At 43.1% G+C, this 17,654-nt stretch overlaps 1 protein-coding gene across 1 annotated transcript; it reads right to left on the minus strand.

Moving 5' to 3' along the window:
- Window positions 1-1,682: 1,682 nt before the first annotated feature.
- Window positions 1,683-4,037, minus strand: LOC139060423 (uncharacterized). Its single transcript, XM_070539555.1, has one exon. It carries the CDS (start codon window positions 4,025-4,027, stop codon window positions 2,441-2,443), a length of 1,587 nt encoding a protein of 528 aa, XP_070395656.1. The 5' UTR covers window positions 4,028-4,037; the 3' UTR covers window positions 1,683-2,440.
- Between the last annotated feature and the right edge of the window lie 13,617 nt (window positions 4,038-17,654).

Genomic DNA, 17,654 nt, shown 5'->3' on the forward strand with positions numbered 1-17,654 from the left:
TTTGAATACTTTCAAGAGAAGAAACTAATGACGACTGAGTCGGATCCCAAATGGCTGAAGCATATTCCAATTTGGAGCGAACTAAAGTTTTATAAAGGGTTATCTTCAGGGAAGAAGGGGCAGAGCTAAAATTACGGCGTAAGTAACCAAGCATGCTATTAGCATTTTTAGTAACATAGTCAATATGCGAGTGCCAAGAAAGGTTATTTGATATGTGAAGGCCGAGATACTTGTAAGAGCTAACTGACGTCACAGGTGCACCATTAATAAAGTAGGTGTGCGTGGCAGTGTTACGAGATATACGCATGGCCTTGCATTTATTTGAATTTAGTTGCATGCACCAATTAGAACACCACTCAATTACGCGGTTAAGGTCGTCCTGCAGCTCTTGGGAATCTGAAGGATTAGTAATTTTACGGTAGAGAACACAGTCATCCGCGAAAAGCTTTATGGAAGAGGAAAGAACGCAGTTCGGAAGATCGTTAATATAGATTAGAAAGAGAAGTGGACCCAGGACTGACCCTTGAGGAACACCTGCTGGTACGTTAGAAAACCGAGAATTACAGTTATTAGCGTTTACAAACTGCGTCCTGTTAGAAAGAAAGTTTTTTATCCACTCGAGTACATTTGCGTCCAAGTTAAGTTGAGACAGCTTAAGCAGAAGTAAATCATGGGTCACAGAGTCAAAGGCCTTCGCAAAATCAAGAAATACGCAGTCAATGTCGGTACCTAGATCAGAAATTGCAAAGAGATCATTAGTAAATGTTAAGAGCTGTGTTTCACAGGAAAAGAACTTACGGAAACCATGTTGACAGGGGTTGAAAAAGGAGTTTGATTCTAAAAACTCAGCCAAATGTGAATATATTATATGCTCAAGAATTTTACATGAAATGCTAGTTAGTGAGATAGGCCTGTAATTGCTGGGTAAGTGTGTGTTACCTGATTTATGAACTGGAATCACCTTTCCCACGCACCAGTCGTTTGGAAGAACAGACTGCTGTAATGACTGAGTGAAAATGTGTGACAAGATAACAGCAGAAAATACATCAGTACACTTCAAAATTTTTGAGTTCAGGCAGTCTGGGCCGGCAGAGGAGGACGTTTTTTGATTGTTTATTAGGCAGCTAACACCAACCCAGTCAATAGAGATTGGATCCATGGGCGAAAAACCAGAATTGGATAAAACCGGTAATCCACTAGGCATTGTGGTAACATGTGAAGAGAACACATCATTAAATACATTACAGCATTTTTCAGGAGCAACAGGTTGATCGTTTGGGTATGTTAATTGGATTATTTTGCTTGGAGTACCGTTAACTATGGTCCAGAATTTACGAGGATTAGTTTGCAAGATGGACGGAAGGGTAACAGAATAAAAATGCTGTTTCGCACTAGCGGCGGCTGTGTTGTAGTCACTTTCAGTGAGGTAGTAAGCGGACCAAGCAACGTCACTGCATGAAGCTTTTGCGCGACGAAACAACCGCTTTTTTTTGTTACGTAGTCGCTTCAGAAAGGGGTTGAACCAAGGGGACCATGGCTTGCAAGAGACTGTTCTTTGCGGTACGAAACGTTCGATTAATGACAACAATTTATTTTTGAAAATGCACCAGTTTTCTTGAACACAGCGCTGATCGCAATTAGCGATGTAAGAAGCTGCGAAATGTTCCATTTCAGTGGTAATGGAAGCCAAGTCGGCTTTGCTGTAATCGCGGATCACCTTCGTAGTTTTCTTTACAGGAGCCCGTGTATTGATATGAAAAGTGAGTGCAAGGTGATCACTTACGCCTTTTATGTAAAGAATTGGGGAAACTGTGTCAGGGTTCGTAGTGAGAATCAGATCTAGTATGTTAGATGAGGAGGCAGACACGCGCGTTGGTTTCAGTACAAGCTGGGTGAAGTGGAAATCCAAACAAGTGTTTATAAACTGGGTACTCTGAGAAGACTGGGACGTTGCCGTGTCGTTACGCCAAATGATATCGGGAAAGTTGAAGTCACCAAGAAGAAAAAGGGGAGCGTTAGGGTATCTGACAATTAATTTGTTCAATGCGTCGTGAAGGTCATCGCAAAATGACGTCGAAGCAGTAGGAGGGCGATAGCATGTGCAAAAAATAACATCTCTGTTGTCGAGTACAACGCGCACGCAAACAAGTTCAAGTGGCGTTTCTATGGAAACTGAGCTCGATGTGAGCGTTTCAGTAACCGCAATCAAGACACCTCCACCTGATCGCACACCACGATCGCAGCGATAACATGAATACAGTTTTTCACAATCAAAAATTTCGCTATTTTTTATCCGAGCCGAGAGCCATGTTTCAGTGAGACATACTATGTCAGCAGCGCATGAATCAATCAGCGAGGACACCGCAGCACGTTTATTTAGTAGACTTCGCACGTTAGTGACAAAAACAGATATGGTGTTATTAGATTGCGCATGTGCTAGCTATGTCGAACCATTTCCTTCGATAGCTTGACGCGACCGATCAGAAGAGCGTGCTGCACGTGGCATGCTGACTTCGCATACATTGTCAGTGGTAGAACAGTAAACGTAGCACTTCTTGTTCAAAAATAACTTATTTAGCCGTATTGAGTATGTCTGTCCTGAAGCCTTAGCAAAATCAAGCAGCTTTTTCCTAGACTGGCGCGTTGCTCGGCAGAAATCTTCGCCCACAGATACCCCGGTGGATTTGAAATTAGATTTTCGTGCCAGAATTTTATCCTTTAGTTTTGAGCAAGAAAATTTCATTATAATCGGGCGAGTCTTATTAGCAGTATACGAGCCAAGTCGGTGGGCTCTACAAACCATATTCTCGGGGACCTCAAACTTAAGATGATGAGACAAAAATTCACACACCGATTTTTCAGACTGTGCCCATGTTTCTGAGGGAGAGTCAGAAATACCATAAAATATTAAGTTATCCCGGCGGGAGCGATCTTCCAGATCATCGAGACGTGTCAGGAGGGAGGCATTTTCAGTTTTAACGGCGTGAGCTACAACTGCAGGTATGTCAGCTGACGACGGGTTAAGCTCAAGTGATTCAACAAGCGATTCAACTGTCGTTAATCTAGTGGTTAAATCGGAAACTTGATTAGTTAATTGAGCTTGCTTTTCCTTTAATTCGGCGAGACCACTCATTACCTCTGTGTGTCGTGAATCTATTTTTGCTGAAAGGGCAGAAATGGCTGCAAGAAGTTCTTTGTACTGCGCGTCCGTTGCGGGTCCCGGATTAAGTTCAACGTCGCCAGATAGGATGAGTAGCCTTGCAACAAACGCACATTCACACAGTGAGGCAAAAAATACACTTGGGCACGGGAAAAGCAGCAGACAGACGTTACTTGTACGTTTAGAGTAAAGAGACGGAGCTTCACAGACCTGCATGAAGAAGCAAAAAGGGTTTAGCGGCGACTGCATGGTTGCCGCTATCCCGTGCCCACTGAAAGTGGCCGGACGAAGGCAGCTGCTTAAGTAGAGCCAGAAGGGAGATGTCGCTCCTGGCGGCTGTGAATCCGTGTGCAAAGGTATGAAGATGGCGCCCTGGATTACTTGCTGGCACCAAAGATCTTGACTTGCGTCAGATAGCAGGACTGGCAATGGTGTCGGTGAGTCATTATAGATGAGCACTGGTGAAACCGCACATGCGCAGGTCGAGGGATACAGCCATACTCCAAGGAGCACGATGAACTGCATGAAGAAGCAAAAAGGGTTTAGCGGCGACTGCATGGTTGCCGCTATCCCGTGCCCACTGAAAGTGGCCGGACGAAGGCAGCTGCTTAAGTAGAGCCAGAAGGGAGATGTCGCTCCTGGCGGCTGTGAATCCGTGTGCAAAGGTATGAAGATGGCGCCCTGGATTACTTGCTGGCACCAAAGATCTTGACTTGCGTCAGATAGCAGGACTGGCAATGGTGTCGGTGAGTCATTATAGATGAGCACTGGTGAAACCGCACATGCGCAGGTCGAGGGATACAGCCATACTCCAAGGAGCACGATGAACTGCATGAAGAAGCAAAAAGGGTTTAGCGGCGACTGCATGGTTGCCGCTATCCCGTGCCCACTCGATGTTAGATGTTAACAGATGTAGGAGTTTTTAAACCGAGCGACACACAATGAGCAGGCGTGCTTCGGGGTGCAGTACAGGTCGAGATTAAAGAAGGGTATGTGGCTACCCACAGGAATTACGTTGGTGAGAATCTTACAAGCATGTGAAATTTTGAAGCTCATTCTTATATTTTGTGCGTGGAATCTTTGGTCGTCACATGGAAAAGAATAAGAAAATAATCGACAAAGCGTAAACTGTTGCTGACGTGGGGCTGCCTACTGTCTTGAACGGCTCTGTTGGACTGCGCTAGCAGATTACTGGATTACTCAAAGCTGAAGGAAGGTGAAGTCTGATGCCAGTGTTTTGTGCGAAAAGCTTGTCATTGTGGTCTATACCCATTGAGACTATATACAGAAGCAAGAATTCATTTAAAGGGGTGGAGACATCAAAATTTTCGTTCATGCGTTGGTAATTCAAACGTTGCGTCTTGCTTCAGGGAGCACGATACACACAGCGGGATTCATATATATCCGATAAATAATTTAATAATCGCATTATTATACCGAGCGATTTTGGTTTCGGTTTCTGGGCTCCGGGGGATGCTATGACGTCACAGAGGAGCAAACGCAACATGGCTTGGTCACGTGGGCCACAAAAAATAGTGACGTAAAACTATGCTGCGTCGTCTGCTCGCGCATACGCGTGCTCTGCCAGCAGAGGTCAACTGGCGATTCGAAGTGCATGTCGCGATTATTATAATTATTGCGAAGAGCGACAACAACGGTAAGAAAATATTGCGGCTTGTGAGAGTCGGTGATTCATTCCGAAGCGCCGTTAGCGTTAGCTTCGAAGTGAACCGGAAAAGGCCTAGCCACGATATCGGCGGCGCCGAACGATCAGAGGCGGTGAAGCTGCCGTCGGTGCACAGAGTGACCACTCCTCGGACGCTGATTGGCCGCTTCGCCGTACGGCTGCCGCACAAATGGGCCCGGTGCCCGTGCTCTCTACGGCTAGGAAATCTCGCCGTTCGCAAGCAAAACCGCCGTCGCACGGGGGCCCCCGAACGGCAAACGGCGTGCGGCGAGTTTCCGTGCCGGTAACGTGGACGGGCCTTCACACTGAGAAAGGCCAAGCGAAGGACAGACCGCTCCGAGCTGCCGAACTATGCGACTATGCGAGGAGAGAAGCGGACAACACGAACGCCGCATATCCTGGTCCCTTTCGGAGTCGGCCGGCTACTGTTTTACACTCAAACGTGCAAAGGCCCGTCGGCACAGCAACTCGCCGCACGCAGTTTGCCATTCGCGGGCCGCCGTGCGGCGTTCGTGTTGTCCACTTCTCTCCTCCTGTGTCCGTGTCTGCACGCCTTACCCCTACTTTGCATTAAGAAAGGATTTCTATATGCCTGTAGCTCGGTCATAGTGGAGGCTATGCTCGGTCGCTCGGCTCAGCAGGCTCCGTAACCGGCATTTCATCGCTACTCATCATACGTCACGTTTTTGTGCTGGTGTGCTATGACGTCAATATTTTCGTTCCTCCTCTGTGACGTAGTAGCTGCCGCGCTAGCGATGGGTCTCGACTACGAGAAGGAGTTTTTAATTACTTTTTGGAGCTGAATTAAAATTATTTTGAAATGTTTGCAGCGTCCGATACCTCGTTCGGGGTGTCCTTGCATACCGAAGCAGCCTACAACATGCTTTTTATAGCCTCAAAATTTGGTGTCCCAACCCCTTTAAGAAGTCAACGGAGATGCCCACGGCACTCTGGAAACGAAGAGTGCCGTTACGTTTTCCACTAGTCCTCATTTTTTTTTCAGTGTTCGTGCTTTCTGCGCATTACCTGACTTATCATTTCGCCGTACCAACTAGCTGAAATACAGATCATATAAAAGAGCAAGCTGTAGCTCGCGGACTCCTTACTAAATGTACTACATGGAAAGTCAGCAATACCTTTACTGAGGAACAAGGGCACCGTATTCAATGAGTGATATTGAATTTAAAAGAAAGCAAATTCTACTAATTTTATCGAGCGAATTTTTCATTAGGCTAACACCTTTATAGAGCGCCGCTCCTAATAGCCCGTTCCTGTGGCTATCGATGGCGCTGTTGCACTCATTCACTCGGTTGACTGAACGAGTATAACAGCGAAAGGTAGCAGAGCACACACGGAGCGGCAGAGGAAAAACAAATGAGAGCGGCCCCTCCAAAGACGTGCGCGCTCGAAACTGGTTTCCTGCACACCCGCCCTACCCGTTCGATGCGTACTTCGAGGGGTTGCTCGATTCGCATTGCCGTCTGCTCGGGTCAGCGCTCGCTAATGCTTGTCCTAGTGTAGTCTCATCCATGCTTGTTTCAATTGTCATGATTTTCGATTGTTTTGTATTCTGACTGCATGAGCGACGCGAATTGTGTATTACTTTCCGGAAGCCAAACGGTACTAGTGATTATGCTGGAACCTTCGATGGATAATCTATGAAAGCTGACGGGCTTGGCCCGCAGATAAAATTTTCTGTGATCGCCGATTTTTCTACAGGTTTTTCTGATAGCGTTTGCGTCAATATATTGCCAAATGAAAACCCTGTGTTGCCCTCAAATTTCGCATAAGCGAGGATTGTTATCGTCGGTGAATCTTTTACATATATTTATAAAAAATTGCAAGATTTCAAGAAAGGCAAGTTGATCTATACATATCAGTAGTTCAGCAGTTATTAAACGATATCGCAGCGCTGTAGACTGCAATTAAAGTACATTGAAATCTTGAATAAATGACATATAATCTGGCATCCGGAAAGCACCATTAAATTGTGAATACGGGTTTGTGATATTCTTTCAAGCACTGTGCAATGTTCACATATGTTTTAATTCGTACATCAAATTTGTACGTTCTAGATTTACCAGCGGATGCATTTAAACATGCTATATTTGTTTTTGATGCTGAGTTAAGCATTTGTAAACTGCGTACATCTTCTTGTTTTCCAAGTTTACCGCTTTCCGGGAATTTTCGTAAATGTATTCGCGCTTTAAATTCTTTTTGCTGTAGTCACTATGACTTAACTTTTTAAATGACAAAGACTTTATTTCAGTTGGTTAAGTAGTCGGCTCATTATGGATACATTGTAAGCGAAAATAAAAAAATTTCGACTTTCGGTTTGTCACCTTTTGCTCAGGTGTTCCTTATTCCATATTTTTTTCGCATTGCTCTTGAGCTAAAAGGATCGGGCGCTTAAAACCAATTAACAAGCCGCCACGCCCCATTTTTGAGACCTTGCACTAGGTTGGAATCGCTCATATTTCTTCCGTGTGTAAATTTTTTTTCAATTCCGCAAGTGGCATTTTCTCTGATCATTGGAGGTTCCTTAAAGAAAGCAGTCTGGCAGTCTAAAAGAACATGGTGCCTTTATTGAACGCCGGCTGCTGGAGCACACCGAAAAAACGTGTTCCTCAGAAGTGATTTGCTCAAAACTGAAACCTTTGTTGTTGTACTCAGTCTAACAAAGGCTGCATGGCCGGAGTTAAGTTCCTGAAGGCATAGGGTATGTCGCGAGGGCGCAACAATGTGATATGGATAGACGATATGTACTGTCGGCCACTGTATTTGCCAAGAGAAAGCCAGATGACATGACAGAACAAGCCACGGAAAAGAATAACACAAGCAATGAAGCGAACGGCTGACTCTGGCGATGAATATATGACTGTCTGTTATTAAGCAAATGGCTCAGTGCAGCTTGTTTCTGGAAAAAAAAGAAAGATAAAGGCAACGTGTTTTTTGTCATTGACCCACATTATATAAACTTAATTTTTATTATGTTTGCCCCGGTATTATATTAGCTCGAAATAACACAAAGCTCATTATCAGCCATCGCAATGTAGACAGCAATACAGACATGCTGAAATAGAATGGTACACGTATAGTCAATAGATGCTTTTTCTTGAAGATTTTTGTCTGCGAATAACTGTTGCAGTTTTAGTAAAAAAGTCACGACCCATTTATACTTTGAAATATTATGTCAGTTCTACACACTAAGAAAAAAGAGACTAAAAAGTGAGTCACGCCAGCTTGACCTTTTTTTTTTTCTTCCGAAGACCCATATTTGCGTGAGTAGAGTCTCAAAACAAGAGTCAACAATTGTACATGGGTCGTTTGAAGCTCAATGGCAGGAGAAGAGTCATCGTGCAAGATCGCGACTCCTCTGACATTCGAGATGAATCTGGCGAGATAAAGATTATAATGCAGGAAAAGAAATACCAGATAACGTCTTCTGTTTTAGGCAGGCCCTCTAGTTCCTGTCCTGGTTGTAATGCGAGGTAGCATTCTTTCGTCCTTGTCATGTTCTGCAATTACATCGAACTCAAAATATCAAGTTTCCTTGAGCATGTTTGTTAATATCTCACACGTATAAGCGATAGGTGGCCTTCTATGCTTAGGAAGACCTGCATTTGTCACACTGGATTCTGACTATAGGTAAATCTCCAAAAAAAAGTATTGGCTACTAAAGAGAGCACAGCAATGAGATAAGTTCGGTAGGCGCACTCTATAGTGTCGATTGTAAATGTAATTCCGCTACGTAAAATAAATTTTGAGGATTTAAGTTCCAAATCAAAATCTTGTTATGAAGGACATGGTAATGGAAAACTGCAGATTTATTTTCAGCAGCTCGGGGTATTTACCGTGCATGGAATGCACAACATACGCGTTTTCGCATTCTGCCCCCATTGGGATGGGACTGTGCGGTTGTGAGTGGACCCGTGAACTCGAGCTCAGCAGCGCAACACCAAAGCCACTGCGCTGCCACTGGGCTACCGCAGTGCGTTGCGTTTCGCGACCGCAAGCAAACATTAGCGTACGCTGCACTGCTTTTGAACCTCCCTAGAAAGACAAATACAAATATGTAACAGTTTCCCCCCAATGCTGCATGAACCACTGCACGAACAACTGCACGAACCAAGGCTCGCAGTTTCACTGGCTGAATAAACTGCAGTAAACCTTCGCTTACTCCTTAAATTAGCAAGCACGGGCTCACGCGCGCATGTGCAAACATGAACATACCTCACTCATTGACCTCGAGGACTCGCTGTCACAGCGTCGACTTGATGAAGGGCGCAAATGGAGCGGACAGAACCCTTATGGTGCCTCTTCCTTCAAAGTGCCTCCAAAACTTGAAATGGCACTAGCTAAGCCCCCCCCCCCCCCCCCCCACAGCTTTGCATCTATTGGAAATTATCTCCAAGACAGAGCGAGAGTGGCACCGGACCGGGCTAGAGCAACGGCCAGAGGAGAACCGTGATAAACCAGCGCCTCCCTTCCCCGGCTTGCACGCGTTTTACCACGTGACCAACTTTGGGCACCCATCCAGGCACTATACATCTCGGCTCACCCTCGAACACTTCCTTTAACGCACAAAGCCAACGGCGTAGGATAGGATCTTGTCGCACTTCACTTTATACGTAAGCTCATGGCAACACCGACATATATATTTCGACGGCTGTGTCCTTATAATTGCTATCGAAAAATTCGCAATAGCTAGAATATTTTACTAAGGACCAACGCTGCTTCTCCATGTCGTGATAGAGCGGTAAACAACATTTCTAAAAAAGGTGTTGAAAAATCTCCACCAAATGACGGCGCTCGCATTTGACGACAGCGGCACACAGTCGCAAGAACTTGTGGAGGAAATACCGGAGTTTTGGCAGCTTCAGGTGCGCTAGATTGTTCAATAACAAGGGCGGCTTTGTAGTTCTACCTTACATCAGAGCAAACTACACTTGACAGAAATCCAGGGCAGCCGCACCGGTAAGGCTAAGCAAATTAGGGACTATTACGACACGTCTTCACGCTTCGAGCACGCTCGGACAGCCCAACTATATATAGTTGAAACGCAACCACACTCGGACGAGCAAATTTTGCTTCTGCGAAGTGAACGTAGCATGTATTTCAAGACGCATGTTAAATTCACGACTGTTTAATTCGTGAACGTTACTTACGTGACGCAAAATTATCGATGAGCAAAACAGTTTTTATTTCGACGCAAGAAAACAAAACAAACTAGTGTTTTGCGCAGTGGTGCGCGTACAAAATATGCAAATCCGAAGCCGTCAATAGCATGACGCCATTTTGCAGTGGCGTTTCACCGCTGTTGTTGAGTGGTTCTGAAAGCACTGAGTTAGGGGCGACTGCAACCAGGCGTTGCGGCAAGTTACGGTGGCAACTTCTTTCCGTGCTGTGTGAATGTGCGACGAGGAGGACCGCCGCCAGCAGCAGTTTGTCGCCGATTTCGTCTTTGCCGACATCGAGCAAGTGCAGCTCGCTGGACCCTCACAAGAGCCCGAAGTGTTGCGGTTTTCACTGCGTCTTTCATTGTGATATAGGAGATCACAACTTACAGAGACGACCAGATGCATACGAAAGACTACCAGAGGGGAGGGACCTGTGCAATATTTGTTTTAATGTCTGAGGTAAGCATATCAGCTTTTGCACAGGCGTTTCTTAGACATGTCTGCGCGTATGTATGCGAAAATAATACTGGCAGACGGAAGCCTCAGGAGAGCACTTGAAATTATAGCAAAGCTGTACTTCGAGGAGAAACACAGTTCTCAACGACTCTAGTGACGACTGGCCTGTCGCATCGAAAAGTCCGTTGGATATCAAGTACTGCCTAACTCGAAGTGTAGATACAATACTAGCACCAGTGTGACTCTCGCTGGCGAAGGCAGGTCGTCAAAAAGACAGCTTGTGTATTCTGAAGATTTACTAGCGCTTTAGGTATATAACCGCGAATAATAAAAGCGTTACAATGCTGTATGGCAGTGTCAGCCGATGTAGAAGCAGCACAAATATTTTCGTAGTGGTAAGGCGGTTGCATGCACAAGCGCACAGACACAACGTTTTAAAAGCACTGAAACAGAACAAATTTAATGTGCATTTGGCTGCAAATAGAAAGCACATTAGCTCACAATCTAACCCGATATATAATGTATTATTTTTTACGCAATCTTTATTTTCACTGTTGTAAATATTTAAAAGCATAAACTTGCTGCAACCTTTATATTGTAAATCCTAGTAGACTTTTAATACCTGGGTGTGTTATGTGGTGAATTTGTGATGTTGCTACTGGAATGTCTATATTGAATCCGGTATTTATTGAAAGAAGGATTCTTTTATTTGTAGTTTTATGTTAGTGCGTATATTTGGCAAGCAGAAATGAGTTGATTGCAAAGTTGTGACTCCCAGTAAACTCCATATGAACCCAAGTTTATGCCGTCTTGAATATAGTAATGTGCATACAATTTTCAGTATATACAGCTGTAGATTGCTTAGTCGATGCAGCTTATATTGTAAAAGTGGACGGCTATTTATTATTTCATTCCTTGTATGCAGAAATATTTTTTTTTTCTTGTACGAAAAAACGCTGACAGCGTTCAATGAAATCAAATGTGGTAAATTTTTCTGCTAACCTAATAAAGGAAATTTTGTTTGCCATGTATCAGAGATTAGTTTACCTTCTTTTACTAAATAATGCGTTATCTCCTCTGCTACTGCTGTTGTCCAGTGTGTTTTTGTAATTTTGAGTTGAATTTTATTTTAGGTTTACAAGAAATGGCAACAGCCAGAGGAAATCGCCATCTTATCCCACGCGTCATGGGTGAGAAAAACCTAAGCAGGCAATTTCGCATACCTCATTAGTATAAGATGCTATTTGTTGTCATTTTTGTGTCCACTTTCTTGTGCTTATTCATCTTAGTATTATTGTGCGAAGGGTAATACCTTTACATAGAGACAGAGTAATCGCGTAAAGGCGAGACATGGCTGGAGGCGACAACACACACAAGCCTCCTTTGTCCGTATCTCACTGTTGCGCAGTTACTCTGTAGTTATCTACCAACAAGCCCAAGTTCCTCATCAGTTACATTTACTAATTATCTGGTATTAAAATTTCATTCACAAAACATTGCAAGTACAGAAGTCCACAGGAAGGCAGAGACTTGAAATGAAGAGTCATAGAACAAGGAGCATCGCTGGAGCCATGTTTCGACAAAGAGAAGGAGATAAGTTTTTTTGTCAAAACGTTGGCTCCAGTGCAATTTCTCGTTCTATCACTATTTACGCTTAAAAGAAAGCATTAATGTTCTTGCTGCAGTATTAGGCTTTATGGAATAAAAATTACCAGGGTGAAATGTCAAGAATGTCAACATTCTTGTGTATTCTAATGCTAGAGTGAAAGCTACAGAAACAAGATGTAGAGAACCAGATTGTTATTTTTCACCACCCAGTTTGGCCAGCTTCATTCCAAGCTTGCACTTTGTTGCATTAATGACCACTGGAACTCGTTAATTGAAGCAGCTTGGTGATTTACTTATGCTAAGAGGTGTTCAAGTTGTATTAATGCAGCCTAAAATGATGCATGTAAAAATATACAATGTCATTTTAAGATGGCTGGCTTGCAGTTGATTAGGAGATCACTTGATGGTATCAATTCAGGTTTTAACCAAGTTTCCATGCACAAATCAGTTGAACATTCTTTTTTGTCATTGCTTGGATTTTTATAAACATAACTACCGTTTCATTTACGTCGCGGTTCTTGTTGTGTTGTAGGACCTAACTGTTTACCTTTATTTGTATAAGAAGCCATGTTACATTGACAGCTCAAAATTTATTGTAAATCATGACATGATAGGACTAAGAACATTTCTGCAAATTTGTTGCAGGTACGCTCTGGTGGCTCCTACCCCTGCGTCCTACCACCACCCTGTCATAACTACGTCCACTAGGGAGTTGGAAGCCTTTGCCGGCTACGGCCACTGCATCGTGCCACCACCGTGTCCCTACTATGTCCACAAGGGAGTTGGCAGCCTTTCTGAGTGAAGTGGCTTGTAGCCAAACAGCAATGAAAGAATTAACTTCGAACTAGTTTAGACTCTCTGCTATTGGGGCAGGAATGCTCAAGTCCATGCATTTTGTCTTAGCCGCCAAGAGGCTATGTGTATTAGACGAAATGCCATGCAAATTTTGAAACTAGAAAAGACCATTTGTACAATTTTTTTCTTGCTTAGCACAAAAACTACTATGATAAAGCTTTACCAATTTAAAACAATACAATGTACTCTCATACATGGTATTTGGCATAAATATACTAGGGCTGCCTGAATGGTGTGTATGCCAATAAACGTACTCGAAAGCTGACTACTTTTCCAAGTTCATTCTCATCTCTGTGCACTGCTGCATAAAGTATCTTTCTGAAACCAGTTCTAGCACACAGCAGAAGCCCTAAAACACGTGGATTACATAAATTTGCAGCTTTTGCTGTAGACAACTTCTCCGAAAACAAAGTTCATAGGCCATTTTTTTTCATTAATAATAAGCCATAATAAACTGAGCAGTGGCTAATAAGCAGTTCAGTTTTTGGTGTAAGGCCTCTCTTCATTGTGCGTAAAGATTTCGCCCTCTTAATGAAGGTACCAACTTTTTGGCTATGCCATTTATGATGCATAGCTTGGTGCTTTACACAAAAGTTTACATAGTGCTTAAACCCGTAAAATTTTTTTTTTTGCTTTAAGTATTGCCTGAAATTAAGATTCGCTTTATATTGAAGGGCCTCTAGTTTCGAAACATAAATTCCAAGTGGTTGTGTGCCAGGTTGGGACAACTGGCATGGAATAGTCTAATTACATACATAGGGAGGGCCAAGTACACTTGACTTTAGGTCAAGATACTATTATCCATCCACAAAAGACAAAATGAAGGATTCCATCCTATAAGCAGCTCTACACTTTTGCACATTTATATACCTTGAGTCTGGTGACTTGTGTCTGTTTTCATTATCTGCTATGTGCAGATGGTAAACTTCAGATTTGCGCTATAGTGCAGAATATTTTGGTGCTGATATATATGGACTTTTGTTTTTCAGGTTGCCTCGAAATCTTACCCAAGCCATACCACACACTCGGGCCATGCCTCTTGCGAACGACGTATAACCAGGCTCAACGCATCAGTGTCGAGTGAGTCCTGAGATCAAGGCAACCTGCTGTGCAACCAGCGCGCAACATTTGGTGACCCCTTTGCATGTTCCATCTATTTCACAGCTGTACCTCAGCTCCCATCTATACAAACAGCATCACATCTGTGATCACTTTTCTAATTATGGATGAATGTTAGGGTGGAGTGATTTGAACATACATTCTTTTTGTCACTTCAAATTCTTTGCAAATACTTCTGTTATTATAATTCATATGTTTCTTTAGTCATTGCGCTATTCATTGCGCTATATTGGCGTAGCACCCAAGAACAGTTGACCCGGAGGAAATATGTGGCTAGGTGAATATATGGCTCGGTGAATATATAGGCTAGGTGAATAGGCTAGGTGAATATATGGCTCTAAGTGACGTACTCGCAATGGACTTGAGACTATATTATTCTAATTACAGCGTTATTCGCATTTTCTACGTACGCCTATCGTGCAGCTCCTGTCTACCATGCGATTGTCGTAATTTTTAATGTACGTGAACGTGAACAATTTTTCACGCACAACGCTGCACTACCGTAATATAACGACGCCTGTGATTTCACTCCTCTCCCTTTCAGAAGCTCCTCGGCACGCCAAAGAGAGCCATCAACTGGCCCGTTTTTACAGCGAAGCTGTATAATATTACCCTGGGGCGGTGGCTGATGTCCGGCTGTCTAAGCGTCGCGTCCACAAGAAAAAGTTTTCGTCTCCAGTTTCTCCTGATTGCTCTGTACCTGTCAATCATATCTAAAAAAATTATGCTGAAAGTGGTCGCTTAGACAATTCTAATATTACTGCAAGTTTCATTTCCTGCCCATCAAGAGTTAGTACACAGTCAAGTTGTAAACGTTACACAATTCCCATCTGCTGTCAATACAAGGCCGTTTACGAAGGAAGAATGGTTGTATACTTGCATAAAATGGCTCTAACTATTGTTTTATTGAAACTATACCGAAAGAAATTATGTGGCAATTAACCACTAGGACGAATCTAATTTTAAGCCGAGTGTCATCTACTTTTCTTATTGTCGTAGTTCACAGGCAAGTATTAAATATTCTGTAATTCCCATCTGCTATCAATACATGGGAACGCCCATGTTTTTCTGTTAGAATTTTTCTCTAGTCCCTCTAAGTTTCATTGAGCTAATTAACTAAGAAGTATACTCAATTACAAAGAAACGTGTTTTGTTTCCGGCGCTCCTTTGAACGCGCCACGGTCAACGCATATTGTCGCATGCGAAAAGGCTATTACAACCAATGGGCATTGTGTATGGAGGTTAGCTCATGGTCGCCTACTGTAACTCATAATAATAATAATAATTGTATTAATGATAGATATACCTACATTTACATAGATGTGTCGATTGAGGTAAAACACACGGCAGCTTCACTGCTCGTCCTTCTTCACAGAGCGCTACGGCTGGTGTATTTTTCGATGACGTGGCAATTTAATCTGGAACCACTTAGAAAATCCCTCCTTATAACAGTTATATTACAAAAGCTTGTTAGCGCAGCTAAAGAGCACCAATACCTGCAAGACATTGTAAACCTGTTGCGGAACAGCGCTTGATGTTTCGAAATCTCGCTTTTTGTGCGCAGATTGGAGATGCCATTTCGCTTGATGTCAGGAAATCAGCCTGGCACAATGGTATTCAAGTTCATTTATTCAAGCACTCATTTATTTGTTTTACTTCATTGCAAGTTGCAATTTGACTCATTTGGAGAGCGATTGTCCCGTTAGATATATGCAACAACGAATGTATGACATGTTCTGTGCATGTTCTAAGAGCAATCGTATTCATGTCAATATACAAAAACTGCACGGCGCCAGCAGGTTTATCAAGTGTAGTACCGGTTTTCGCTGTGGAATATTTATACTGAGAAGATGATCTGAGGCTAAAATAAGTTCTGCAGCGTAACGTCGAAACACTCATTACGTCTTAAAAAAGATCTTGTCACGCCACTACATTCTTCATCCATACAAGCGTCTTGGCGCAAAACATTCCCCATTGTGGGGGTTCATTATTTCATGGTTGAGTAGAATGGTGAGCTGCCATCACATTGCATAAAATTGTTTTCAAACTGGTGGCACGGGTAAACGAGAAATAAAGGGAACTCTGTGTTTGTCTTGATTTTCGAATTGGCATAATTTTCACGTGGCGAGACGCCTGCAGTTGAGTTCGCTATAGATTATGGCACTCTAATTATTATAAAAATTGTTGCTCGGCTCTTCAATGTAGAAGCATTGCAGAGTCACTGAAAACCATTCGTGATAATACTAAGTGGTGGGCCACAAAATGAAATATTCGTGTTGGTGTTGATGCCAATTTAACGTTCAACTAGGCCTGTTTTGCTCAGTAGACAGAGCAGCGGTCTGTCTCAAAGATTTCGCGTTCCTGACGATATGAGGGGAAAAGGGATGATTCTGTCAAGCTGAAGAACGGTTTGGGCCGAAACGCTCAATGTCATTTACCAGCACCCCGATTGAGAGGTGCAACTGGTGAGGCGTTCTGTTTCGTAAGTTTCGGCAGATACACACCTACTTGCAATTCTACCAGCTTTATAAAACCAATACTGCCTTCGCCTCAGGAATTAGACGAAAGGCTGGGGTAAGACTGAGGTGCAAGACTGAGGAATTAACTGAAGATCTGGGTGGTCTAATGCATACACACGTAAAGTTCAAGCGGTTGTCGAGGGATATTCACTACCAACATTGCGTCTAAAATTAAAAAGTCTATATGCTAGTGTCTTGAGTATGCTGGCAATTAAACAACTTTCTCTAGCTTATATACCGAGCGAATAAATAATGAAATTTGTTATAACCTTTATATCAACAATTTTTTACTGTAACTTTTCACGACACCATGTTTCACAAGCAGTAGTTTTAGTCCGCCGGAGTTCAAAGAGAAGACGCCTAATTTTAGAAAGTTTAGACTCATAGTCGTCAAGAAACGCTCTCGTTTTTGATAGCACTCTAACGTAACTATATATGGCACCCTTTATTAGTAGTTTGTCCAGCATTGAAAAGTGCATTATTGCAGTAACAATATACTGCTAACTACACTGCGCTGCTTCAAAGCGGGGTTGAGAAAGCTTGGGTAAATTCTCATGACCAGTCCAACTATCAACACGCATCTAACACTGCATACGCACCCTTGCACTCCTACAATTATTGCATAAGTTTACCTATGGTGGTTCACATTCTTTTCAGTACAAAGGTCGATGATATTTGAAGCAGGCGCTCCACCGCACCGACATGTAAAAGGTCACATTGCCAGAACACTGAGATTCGTCGCTGCATTGTGTTCTTGTTTATCCTGAAAATAATGACGAAGCAAATATGAAAAGCCGTGACGAACGCGCTAAATACTTTTCACCATATTGGTAATGGCTACACTTTCGTTTTCTTATTTCGGTGCGAAGTGCGGACTGTGGGCCCGGGGAAAAGTAAAAGACTCCGTGCCAGAAGAGTGCATCGCCCAGTTTGTGGACACCTTGGGCGTAGCTGTTTCAGCACACAGTCCGCACCTCTGCATCGACGGTGTTGGTGACTTGTAGTTATAAGAACTATGATTTAAACGCGTTAATATATATCTTCAAACGTGATTTCACGATACAAAAAAT

This window comes from Dermacentor albipictus, chromosome 5, assembly GCF_038994185.2.
Source record: "Dermacentor albipictus isolate Rhodes 1998 colony chromosome 5, USDA_Dalb.pri_finalv2, whole genome shotgun sequence".
Taxonomy (NCBI): Eukaryota; Metazoa; Arthropoda; class Arachnida; order Ixodida; family Ixodidae; genus Dermacentor; species Dermacentor albipictus.